This window comes from Microtus ochrogaster, unplaced genomic scaffold, assembly GCF_000317375.1.
Source record: "Microtus ochrogaster isolate Prairie Vole_2 unplaced genomic scaffold, MicOch1.0 UNK8, whole genome shotgun sequence".
NCBI classification, from domain to species: Eukaryota; Metazoa; Chordata; class Mammalia; order Rodentia; family Cricetidae; genus Microtus; species Microtus ochrogaster.
The window spans coordinates 9,312,346-9,323,736 of NW_004949106.1; the positions used below are offsets into that span (position 1 = coordinate 9,312,346).

An 11,391-nucleotide genomic window follows, 5' to 3' on the forward strand; every position below is an offset into this window, starting at 1 on the left:
CACACGCCTTTAATCCCAGCACTCGGGAGGCAGAGGTAGGCGGATCTCTGTGAGTTCGAGACCAGCCTGGTCTACAAGAGCTAGTTCCAAGACAGGCTCCAAAACCACAGAGAAACCCTGTCTCGAAAAACCAAAAAATGAATAAATAAAAAAGATGCTATAGCTATGTTCCATTATCTCTGAAGAATCTGATACACTATTTTTGTGAGAGAATATTCTATACATTCTCACTGCCCAAAAATCAGACATTTCGATTAATACAAATCTTTTCAGAAAATATATTTCCTCAATTGTAAAGGTATACATATTTTCACACTTTAGTATTTATTATGATAGTACACCGCAGAACATGTGATGTTTGATCTAGAAATATTTCCAATAATTCAAGAGCTTCCATTTTTCAAATTGTCTAGGGTGTTCCTGGAGAGCCTGGAGCAGTTGGCCCTTTGGGACCTCGGGTAAGCATTTTCTGTTGTGTGATTCATTTTGTTTCCCATTGGCTACAGAATAAAAGGAAGTCTTTTATCTTAAAGGGTGTTTTATTTTAAGTATTAAGCTGTTGTATTTTTTTTTGATACCTTTCCTGTAAGCAAAGACTGTCTTTAGGCCCTGTTCATTTCTTCGTACTAAATTAGAAAACCTGAGCCATTATAGTGGTTCCATTATAAAAACATTTCTCCTGTCAAATTTTGTAGAAACTTTTAAAATTTGTTTTAGGTTAATATTAAGGTCATCTGACATTCTGATGTCATTCTAGGGAGAAAGAGGGAATCCTGGAGAAAGAGGAGAGCCGGGAATAACGGGGCTGCCTGGGGAGAAAGGCATGGCTGGGGGACATGGCCCTGATGGTCCAAAGGTAAGTGCAATCTATTATGCACTTCCAGAAAATTCTAGAACTTACCAGCTGTCCCTGGAATGCATCTTCGCTTGGTCTATTGAGATAACTTGATTGAATTATTTTTACTTCAGCAAATCTTTAGCGGTTGCATCTTAGGGCTTTTTCTGGCAACTAGAAAGTGAGCTTTCTATGGTGGGGATGAGGAGCCCAGGCACCGGATGCTCTGTTGTACATGCATGAGCTCCCAATGCTTGTACATTTCATTGGTAACATCTGCGAATTAACAGAGATGAGAAATAGAAAAAAATTACTTGTTGGGAGCATCTATGAATGAAAGAGAAAAGAAATGGAGCATCATAGATTATTAGTAAGTGAGGCAAACCATGTGCTCATGTTCTTCATCTTGACTCCATGACTACAGTTACTGCCCTGTTTGCAAATCTGTAGCTTTGGATATAGTATAGCATAGAGAACATGCCTGTGTGCTCTCATGTGCTTTCTTGGGGTCGGTAGACAATAATGTAGCCAAGTTTCACGTGTGGAACTGAAGTAGAATTTCACATGATCATATGACTAAGAGGTCTTTAATATTATCAAGGTCCAGGATGATGGAGCAAAGCCAATCTCGATTTGATTGTGCAGTTTTCTGGGAACCAGCTTAATCTCATAGGTTTTCCAAGGAAAGAGTGTAATGTTTCTTTTCCCTAAACACGATATCTTCTTTATTAATGTATCTGCCATGGTCAATGGGGGAGGGAGGAAGCAAGGGCAAGTCAATTAATTTTATTTGAAAGGACAATTTATTTTTCTTTTTATTTGAATTAGTGTTTCTCTATAGAGACAGGTTGGGTGTGAGTCATGAAACTAGGACCATGAGGACCATGGGGAGGGGCACTAATGTTGACTTTGGGGAGGGTACCATGTCACGTATGTGGCATGAAAGTAAAAAAGAAGCCACTGGAAGTGGTAGAGTACAAGAGATGCGAAGAGGGTTGGAAAGGTATGAGTAGGATCATCAAAGAGAAATTGCCTTCAAAATTCCACAATGAAATTTAATATTTATATACTAATTGCAAATAAAAATTAAAAGTATATTAACAAACAGGTAAGTTAGAAAAAAAGAACAATATAGAAGAGGGGTTGAGGTGAACAAAAGAGAGAAACCAAAACTCAAAATGTAAATCTACATTGTTTTCAAGAAATCCCACAATGACACAATTTCCCCAAGTCCTAAATCTGAGCATTGAGATTTAATTTAATTGCTAGCATTCAATTATTTTAGACTGACTAAAACAGCAGCTTCACATGTTTTGGTCTTAATATACTAATACAATCTCATCATTTATTCCTTTTAGGGCAATCCAGGTCCAACTGGGACCATTGGAGACACAGGGCCACCAGGTCTTCAAGGCATGCCAGGAGAAAGAGGAATTGCAGGGACTCCCGGCCCCAAGGGTGACAGAGTACGTCCTGCTTTTTGCTAGTTAACTTTTCCAGTGTATGTATTTAGACTTTCTATGATAATGACTTCTTAAGCAGCCTTTTATCTCTCTCAGCCTGAGTGATAAGTCATTTCTTCTTCTAATCATCTTTATTGATTTAGAATATGCCTAGTCAGGTGCTGTTGTAGTCTGCAGCTGGGAGAGCTGCGAAGGAGACATGAAGCTTCATCTGGAGCACAGGAGGCACAATTGAGTGAACAGCTGCTATTTTGTATTTTTCCAGGGTGGCATAGGAGAGAAAGGTGCTGAAGGAACAGCTGGAAATGACGGCGCAAGGGTAAGGGAAAGGTTATCTTCTCGAATGGGCTACAGACGTCCATTGTCCTTCATTGTCCTATGAATTTGCTTTAAATTTTAACAGTAACGTTACTCATGCTGATTTATCATCAAGAATGTAACAGTGATGCTGTTTGAGACTTGATGTGGATTCACAGTGGGTACTTCTTTTACTTTCTGCATCAGAGCAATATAACAAATAAATAGATAAATTCGTGGACCACACAAAGCTATCTTTATATCTACCATGCTTATAAAATGTGTATGATAAAGCAGAGCAAATAGAATGATTGCTTTATTTGTAGAAACTGCAATATATTGTTTTAGGAAAGAGGCATTTGCTGTAAGAAAACAATAATATGTTTTCTCTACGTTAATAACAGCTCCCCTATACAAACGGGGTACTTTTATTTCCTATGCATATAAGCAATGAGCTGTTTTTTTTTTCTTTTTTTTAACTCAGGTTTCAGGAAGTGTTCTAGGAAAATTATTAAAGGAATTTGTTTTCTGTTATAGATCTGGAGAAAACAAAAACTTTTCTCAAGAATATACAAATAAGAAGTAAATTTTATCCTTTCCATTCTTTCATATATATATATATATACACACATATATATGTATATATATGTATGCATATATAACTTTCAGGACAAAAATATTGACGTACCTATGAAGAAGAAGCACAAAATTAACAGAGCACTTGTTCCTAAAGAATCCAAACAATCTATCCATTTAAATATTGTGATTATGTGTCCTGAAGTTCCAGGTCCTATCCCAGGTGGTGGCTGGTCTACACTACCCATGGACAGAATTACATCAAAAGCACTGTGCCTTGATGTGGATGGCTCTTTCATCTTAAACACTGAGGCATATTTAGTGTAATTGAATTTATAGTAATCGAATTACATTTTGTTATTATCTTAAAATTTAAGAGAATAGTACAAAGGAAAATCCAAATTTCAGTCTATACCCAAATTTCAAAATAGATACTAGCAAAATTAAACAGGTTGTAAAATCAAAGAAACATTGTCAAAGAAAGCTGCCAATTTAGATCCAATTTGAAGATGGTTTTATGTAGAGAAATCTAGTTGCCAGTGTGTGGACTACATGGCATAAGTCTTGAGAAGGTAGAGGTGCTGTCATCTGTGGTAGATAATGACTTGTCAAAAGCAACCATGCTACAAAAATAATAGCTGGCTTGCTTGCTTATTTATTTAAACGTGGAAATTTCTGTACCTGTCTTTCCTCAGTGTACCTACGTCTTGTTAATTTACAGGGTCTTCCAGGTCCTTTGGGACCACCAGGTCCTGCAGGCCCTACTGGAGAAAAGGTAAGCTGAAAGATGTCACTGTGCACTCCAAAATTACAAGGCCAAAAGTGTTGCTGTTTCCCAGAGTCTGGTTTACCTGCACATTGTGCCTCGTGTTCTTCAATTGTGTTGTACACTGGATTCTTAGTTATCTAAAATCTGCTTTCTAGGGCGAACCTGGTCCTCGAGGTTTAGTTGGCCCTCCTGGCTCGCGCGGCAATCCTGTAAGTGAAAACCTTTTAATTTTCTTTAGTGTGAGGTTGAACACTAAAAGAATTTTTCTTTGGTCGATCTATCTATCTATCTATCTATCTATCTATCTATCTATCTATCTATCTATCTATCTATCTATCTACCTACCTATATCTTTCATTAATCATTGTCTGTCTAACCTTTATTGTAACTTTTATGCTTATTGTGTTAGGTTTTTTTACAGCTCCCCAGTTTTCAAATTTTATTGCCATTAAACTTAAAAAATTATCAGCTGCACAATCTATTAAATCTAGACACGTAGCTTTTCTCTAAGTAATTGAGTTTCTTTGATGTCAAGAATCTTGCTCAGTGTCCTCCAGTTTATGATTTAACTTCAGGCTCTTCCTCAAGCAATGCAGTTGACTTTTTAAAATACAGTTAGCTACATAAACTGTATATTATGTACGAAAACTTCAATATTGCTTGTCTCCTTTAAGGGTTCTCGTGGTGAAAATGGTCCAACTGGAGCTGTTGGTTTTGCTGGACCCCAGGTAAAATTTTCAAATGTTTCTAACTTACAAGTTAAAACTCTTCTTGGTAGAAGAGTTTAAAAGTCTTATATTTGTATGCCTTGAGATATATTAAAATCTTTAAATTTTAAAATAATCTGTGTATTATTTAGCATATTTTCATAAGTGGAACAAAAGTTGATGTTTATAATATTTTAGTGAATGTAATTATTTTCTATAATAAATATATGCTAAAAGTTTTTTGAAAAGGTTTTAAAGAAGATATGAGTCTTTTATACCATGTTTAATTACACAGTAATGTTTTATAACACTAAATGCCATGTTAATAGGAATTATTATGAACATCTTGTTCATAATTCTTAAAGATATTTACTCATTTGAAAAATTGCATTTAGGGTCCTGACGGACAGCCTGGAGTCAAGGGTGAGCCTGGGGAGCCAGGCCAGAAGGGAGATGCTGGGTCTCCTGGACCCCAAGGGCTAGCAGGATCACCTGGTCCTCATGTGAGTTAAAACTTTTAAAAAGGAAATTTTGATACTGGGACCCAATATGTACAAAGCACAGTAGCTACATTTGACCTCATCTTGTGATCTTTTGGTTCCTTCACATAGGGTCCTCATGGTGTCCCTGGACTGAAAGGCGGCCGCGGAACCCAGGGTCCACCTGTGAGTTTCTTTGCTATTCCGGGAATTGTGCACAGCCAGTTGAAAATATCGAATGTGTCCTGGTTATAGAATAGCTAACCGTCATCTAAGGATGTAGTGACACATCGTCTTTACGTATCAGCTGTATTACAGAGCAAAGGGTGCTTAGCTTAACGTGGAAATCTGGGTGAAAGTCAGTTTTGTTAGTTGTAAAAATCCAACTGCTCCATATGAAGCAGAAGTTTTTATATCAAAGTATTATATATTTGATATTTATATATCAAAGTAAAAATACCTTGTGTAATTGATTACACAAAAGAACCGGTGTGGCTTTTATATGTTAAAAATAAAAGTCAAAGCAGAAAAACTGTTTGACCCTATCAGTTAATCCAAATTCTCTAAAATATTTGAGGAACGAGCAGCATAAAAAACTACGTGGTCATAAATACGAGAAGGAATCAACAGGCCCTAAGCCTCCTGTGTGAGATGTAGGCTTCAGGCAAGTAAAGAAATAGCTTCTTATCTGGACTGATTGTACTGTGCTTTGTTCTTAGGGTGCTACAGGATTTCCTGGTTCTGCTGGCAGAGTTGGGCCTCCCGGTCCTACTGTAAGTCCACTTACACTTCAATCATTGGTAGTGCATTTAATCCATGGCCTTGTATGTGCACCACACACATGGGGCATTTTACTATTATTTTTATTGAATCTCTTCCTGATTTGTTTTCCTCTTTGTTAAGCCTTCTCGCAGTCATAGTGATATCTCACCAAAACAAATCCAAAGTTACCAGTCAATGAACTTGGAAGAGATGATTTGCACGTTCTTTCTAAGCTAATGTTTGACCACGATTCTGTTTGAGTACTAAATACTTTTTTTGTTCTGTGCTAATAATGTATCTCTGAAACTTTCTTCTTAAAAGCTCATTCTTTTATGTGTATGTGTGTGTATGCCTGCGTGAGTTCATGTACCATGTGCATGCAGGTGCTGGTGGTGGCCAGAAACGGTGTCAAATCATCTGGGAGTAGGGTTGGAGGCATCTGTGCTCATCACGTGGGTGCTGGGCATCAAACCATGTCATACTGAAGAGCCATGGGAGCTCTTGATAGCATCACCTTGCACCAGCCCCTGAGAGTTTCTTTGGTAAATCCTGTCATAAGACCAGTTTAGACCAGCCCAAATAAAATAAAACAGTATAATCTATAGTTGGAACAGAACCTTAAATATATTTGAAAATTAAAATTAATCCCATAGCTCTTAATAATGAGAGATTAAATGGTCATCTGGAAATGAAATCTGGGCTTTTCTCAGGGTATTAATCTATGGTATGCTGTGCCTTGTTTTCCTTCAATTTGGTCAAGTATTCGTAGTAACCAATTATCTCAGAAGGTAACAAACAGTCCTCTGTGCTGAGGTAGAGCCCCCTAGGTCAGCTCTTCTTAGTTAGCATCCACTTTGGCCTCCTCATTGCTTCTATTTGTGTTGTTCTAGGGAGCTCCAGGACCTGCAGGGCCCATAGGGGAACCTGGGAAGGAGGGACCTCCTGGTCTTCGTGGGGACCCTGGCTCTCATGGGAGAGTGGGTGACAGAGGACCCGCTGGCCCACCCGGTGGCCCAGGAGACAAAGGAGACCCAGGAGAAGATGGACAACCTGTAAGTTTGGCATCTGTTACACTACAACTACAGCTGAAATATTTATAATAAGAAACTTGCAATAATCACTGCCATAAAATCTATCAAATATTATTCTGAAAACATTCCTAAATGCTTTCATCTGATTAATTTACATGAAATTTTCAATTTCTAATTCTCTCTTATAAAAGTATATCTACACACACACACACACACACACACACACACACACACACACATATATAAAATGATAAAGGACATGGTTTTCTTAAACTAAACCAAAAAACCCCACTCTTTATTTAATGTCCCCCCTGTGAAGAAAATAAAATATATGTTATCATGTTTAATATTTGCATTCTACTAAATATTGACATTTTTGAAATATAATCCTTCTAAATCTTTTTTCTTTTTGTAAAAGAAGGAAACGGTTTTTGAATAGTTCTCTCCACTTATTTTCATTAGGTGTCAAGTTCTTTCCATGTGTTGAATAATATCAGAGGCTATGATAGGACCCATAAGTATTGATAATCATGGTTTATGAAATGAGTTTTTTTCCCTCATACCTCATCAATGTCTATAAAGTCATAGTTAACTATATAAATTACTCAGATATGGACTCATTCTGTAGAGTAGTAATTATAGCCTGCTCTCACCATTAGGGTCCAGATGGTCCCCCTGGTCCGGCTGGTACCACTGGGCAAAGAGGGATTGTAGGGATGCCTGGACAACGTGGGGAGCGAGGCATGCCTGGTCTTCCTGGCCCAGCGGTGAGTAGCTGTGTCAATATTCATCTGATACATGATAAAACTTTTGCAGAAAGAATTGATTTGTTTTACTTGATGAGTTGGCTCAGACAGTCTTAAGCAGACATGAATTACTAGCTTTTAAAAACCTTTGATCTTAAATGCTTAACATCCTTGACAAACATTAGCTTAACCATGGAGCTACAGAGGTAGATAACAAGTGTTGGGATTTTTGGTGACTCAAATCTTTCTTCAAAGATAAAAACAGTGCTGGAAAAGGGGGATGGTCTTCTTGAGGTCTGGTCGTATCTTTTAACATAAACATCCTTAGCAAAACAGCCATATCTCGCAGTAAACCATCAAAGAGAAGAAATGGGTGAATCACATTAGAAGTGGTTGTGGGTGAACCTTAATCTCCTGTTTCCCGCGGATGCTCCAGGATCTCGTATTCTTTGGAATATGGAGGAAAGTTTGATGATCTATAAACTCTGGCATGACTCATTTTACCAGTGGGTGTTTGCAGTGTTTGAGGCGAAAATGGTGTTCTTAAGGAATGTGGGCAGAGGTTGGATTCCTGGTATGTTAAACTAGAAGACCTTTGGGCAGAGCACTGAGAGTTAAAGCTTATCTTGCTGACATCAGAACTGAGCCAAGAGCTGGAAAGTAAAATTCTTCGGTGATGAGTCTAAAGGACTGGAGCTCATTGTAAACAAATGGGCAGAAAAAGGCAAGAGTGATAAGGATGTGTTTGTCTTTGTAGAGATACGGGTTCCAGAAGGGCAGCCATAATTGACTGCACATGTTTCAAGCACAAAAATTCATACCTAATCAGATGGTACAGGATGCTTTTTATCTCTTGGATATGTCAGGAGTGATGAGCTATGAAGTGGCCATGTCTTTAAGCAATGGCAGGTGCTGTAGGATACTGGGCAGTTATTTCTGTAGGAGGAGACACTAAAGAACTATTGACTAAATGAATCCTAATGGGAACTGGTGTTCTGAAAACTTTTCTGCAGTGGTTGACTCATGCTTGTGATCTAATTTCAGGGCACACCCGGAAAAGTAGGACCGACCGGTGCTACAGGAGATAAAGGTCCCCCTGGACCTGTAGGACCCCCAGGCTCAAATGGTCCTGTGGGAGAACCTGGGCCAGAAGTGAGTGCAACAACCCTAAGGAAAATACCTTCTATTTTAGCTCAATGTGGTAGGGATGATTCTTCCATGGTAAAGTGGATGCGGATGTTTAGAGATGAATTGTACCTACGAGCTTAAGAAAGCTTTTTGACGTGCTGTTTGAGGTACTCTATCTCCGTAGAGAGTTGACTGAATCATAGAGAAACCAAATCAGTGTCCTTGGACTGACTTTCATAAAAGCTTCAGTGAGCATTTCAGTTGATTTAGCTCTTGGGAAATTGTGTTGAAGGTGGAAGGACACAGCCATTCATCTTTCCCATGGTATTATTTCGTTCTGTAATGGGATATTTATCAAAATTGCCCAGCTTTGCGGTGATAGGATTAATGAAAAACCATTACAGCTCAGGAAGAAGAGAAAGTCGAAGACATTTTTCTTTTTCGTGATAAAGTAACATTAGGGCTGTCATGTCCCTTTAGTCTCTTTTGAGAGGAAATACAGAGCAGACAGGCAATTCGAGAAGCGAAAGGCTGGAATACCCTCTGCTTAGGAACTTAATGAGTGAATTGCCAAAGGATCACATGCTCCTAAAAAGATTAATCAATGATTTCAAAGTTCATTTTATCAAAAAAAAAAATAAAAACATAGCTCTGAAAAATATCAAGGTAAAATAAGGAAATAATAATATATACTTTCAAACAGAATCTTATATAATATAAATATAGTTATCTGCTGGTTTCAAAACCTTAAAAATATTATTTGGAAAAATAAAGTGGAAATTAAAAAATGCAGGATAGCAGAACTATTACTGCAATCTATTTAAGTGTGTCTGAGGACCTTTCTTTTTTAATATTGAGAAGTAGAGATGAGTAATTAAAGTAAATAAGAATATGGTAATTTTACAAGCAATTGGAAATAGAAAGGAATTGGTAGCCCTCTTTCTCTTACGGAGGTTCCTACTGAGTGCCGTTTTATAGTTCAAGGAAGAGTAAAACATGTTGGTCTGTTTCCTGTCAGCAGGAATGAGAGCTTAACAATCTCACAAACCAATGTCTCAAACACTGTTCATTTTAGGGTCCTGCTGGTAATGATGGTACCCCAGGACGGGATGGTGCGGTCGGAGAACGGGTGAGTTCAATGCTACTGATTAGAACATTAGAGCTCCATAAACCTGAAATCATTGAAATTCTATTGTAATAATAATAATAATAAAACAATACTTAAAATGTTCTTTATGACCATAGTCCCAGTGCAACTTTGACTTTTCTGACGGTAAACTTATTAGTAAGACTATAACTTTGGATAATCTTCTAAATGAAATAACATTTGAATGCATGACAAAGTATGACACATATTTTCCTAAGCCAGGAACCAAATTGCTTTCTTATTGGGTATAACATGGAGGCTGCAGCTGAAGATGTAAATGAATCCTCTGAATTTATGTATCACTTTCACGGCTGAATGACATCCACATTTTACCCTAAAGAGAGCAATGATGCTTTCTACGTGATAGATATGCCATATGTTTTTAAGTCAGGCTGTGTCAAGTTGACAGTTTCCCCAGGTATACCCGCAGCTGAGTCCCTTTTGGCGGTTGCACAGCTGTCAGGAAGCAGACCTGACAACCAAGGACAAAGGAGTCACGTGACACTGACTTTTTTGAAACTCTTTCCAAATACCTTAAATATGCTTAGCACAAGTGTTTATATGCTCATACAGGCTTAAAACTCTTCTGCAGAGTAAGGATACAAGAATGCTCTTGAACTATTAACAGGATGGAGACATTTGAGGCGTCTTTGGCTAAGACTCCCCTTATCTATTGTAGCCACAGAATTTTTTCTAGCATCCAGAGTCTTTGCCTTTGCTGGTGTACATGTAATGCAGAAAACATTCAAAAGTCTTGATGTGCACTCCCTGACATACTATTGCAGCTTGTTGGACTCATATGTGCACTTTAAATGGCTGTCTCATTTTTAATTCCAAAGTTAAATGCATACACAGGCAATTCCCTATAAATTCCAGTTGTATGAGTGCTTTAAATGACTTGCTTCCCAAAATCTTCTCTTCATCGTATTGTATACGTGTTCTTTAACTTAGACGCAAATGTTTGTTCTGGCTGCCAAATTAATAAGTTAGGTAAGAATGAATTTCTGTCAGAAAATAAAGTTTGACTCCAGTTTTTGACTCATTGGCTGTGGTGATAGGTTTTTTATCATTAATACCAATTAGAACCTGTGCAGCAATTAACTGCAGCCTTGCAGGCTCATGCCACATTGATTTCACCTGTGCGCACACAATCAGCTCTTATTTGCCGCCTTGCCACATGGGTCATGGAAGTGAAAGATGGGAGGACTCTTTCAGATTTCTTCCAAGCGTGATCTGCAATCCTCAGACATCTTTGTGTGGCCCCCCCCAGAAGCAGTGACTTTCAAGGATGTTATGCCATACAGGACTGCAGCTAGCATAGAGTTTGCCCTTCTTCCAGAAGTGGGAAAGGCAAGGACAGAAGGAATTCTCAGAACCAGTTTTCTGAGAGATTTCATGATGTAGCTGAAAACGTAGGCAGCAGCTTCCTTGATGTTTTCCCACTGAAGTTT

The 11,391-nt window shown here is 38.1% G+C and overlaps 1 protein-coding gene across 1 annotated transcript in view; it reads left to right on the forward strand.

The window, feature by feature from the left end:
• The window catches only part of Col5a2 (collagen type V alpha 2 chain), a 128,665-nt gene that overhangs the window by 103,996 nt on the left and 13,278 nt on the right, over positions 1-11,391 (forward strand). The window contains exons 32-45 of the mRNA XM_005366389.2: positions 414-458; positions 758-856; positions 2,194-2,301; positions 2,564-2,617; positions 3,893-3,946; positions 4,096-4,149; positions 4,615-4,668; positions 5,043-5,150; positions 5,259-5,312; positions 5,846-5,899; positions 6,779-6,940; positions 7,579-7,686; positions 8,710-8,817; positions 9,869-9,922. Of these exons, the coding sequence (XP_005366446.1) occupies positions 414-458; positions 758-856; positions 2,194-2,301; positions 2,564-2,617; positions 3,893-3,946; positions 4,096-4,149; positions 4,615-4,668; positions 5,043-5,150; positions 5,259-5,312; positions 5,846-5,899; positions 6,779-6,940; positions 7,579-7,686; positions 8,710-8,817; positions 9,869-9,922 (1,116 nt within the window). The remainder of the gene's footprint in view (positions 1-413; positions 459-757; positions 857-2,193; positions 2,302-2,563; positions 2,618-3,892; positions 3,947-4,095; positions 4,150-4,614; positions 4,669-5,042; positions 5,151-5,258; positions 5,313-5,845; positions 5,900-6,778; positions 6,941-7,578; positions 7,687-8,709; positions 8,818-9,868; positions 9,923-11,391) is intronic.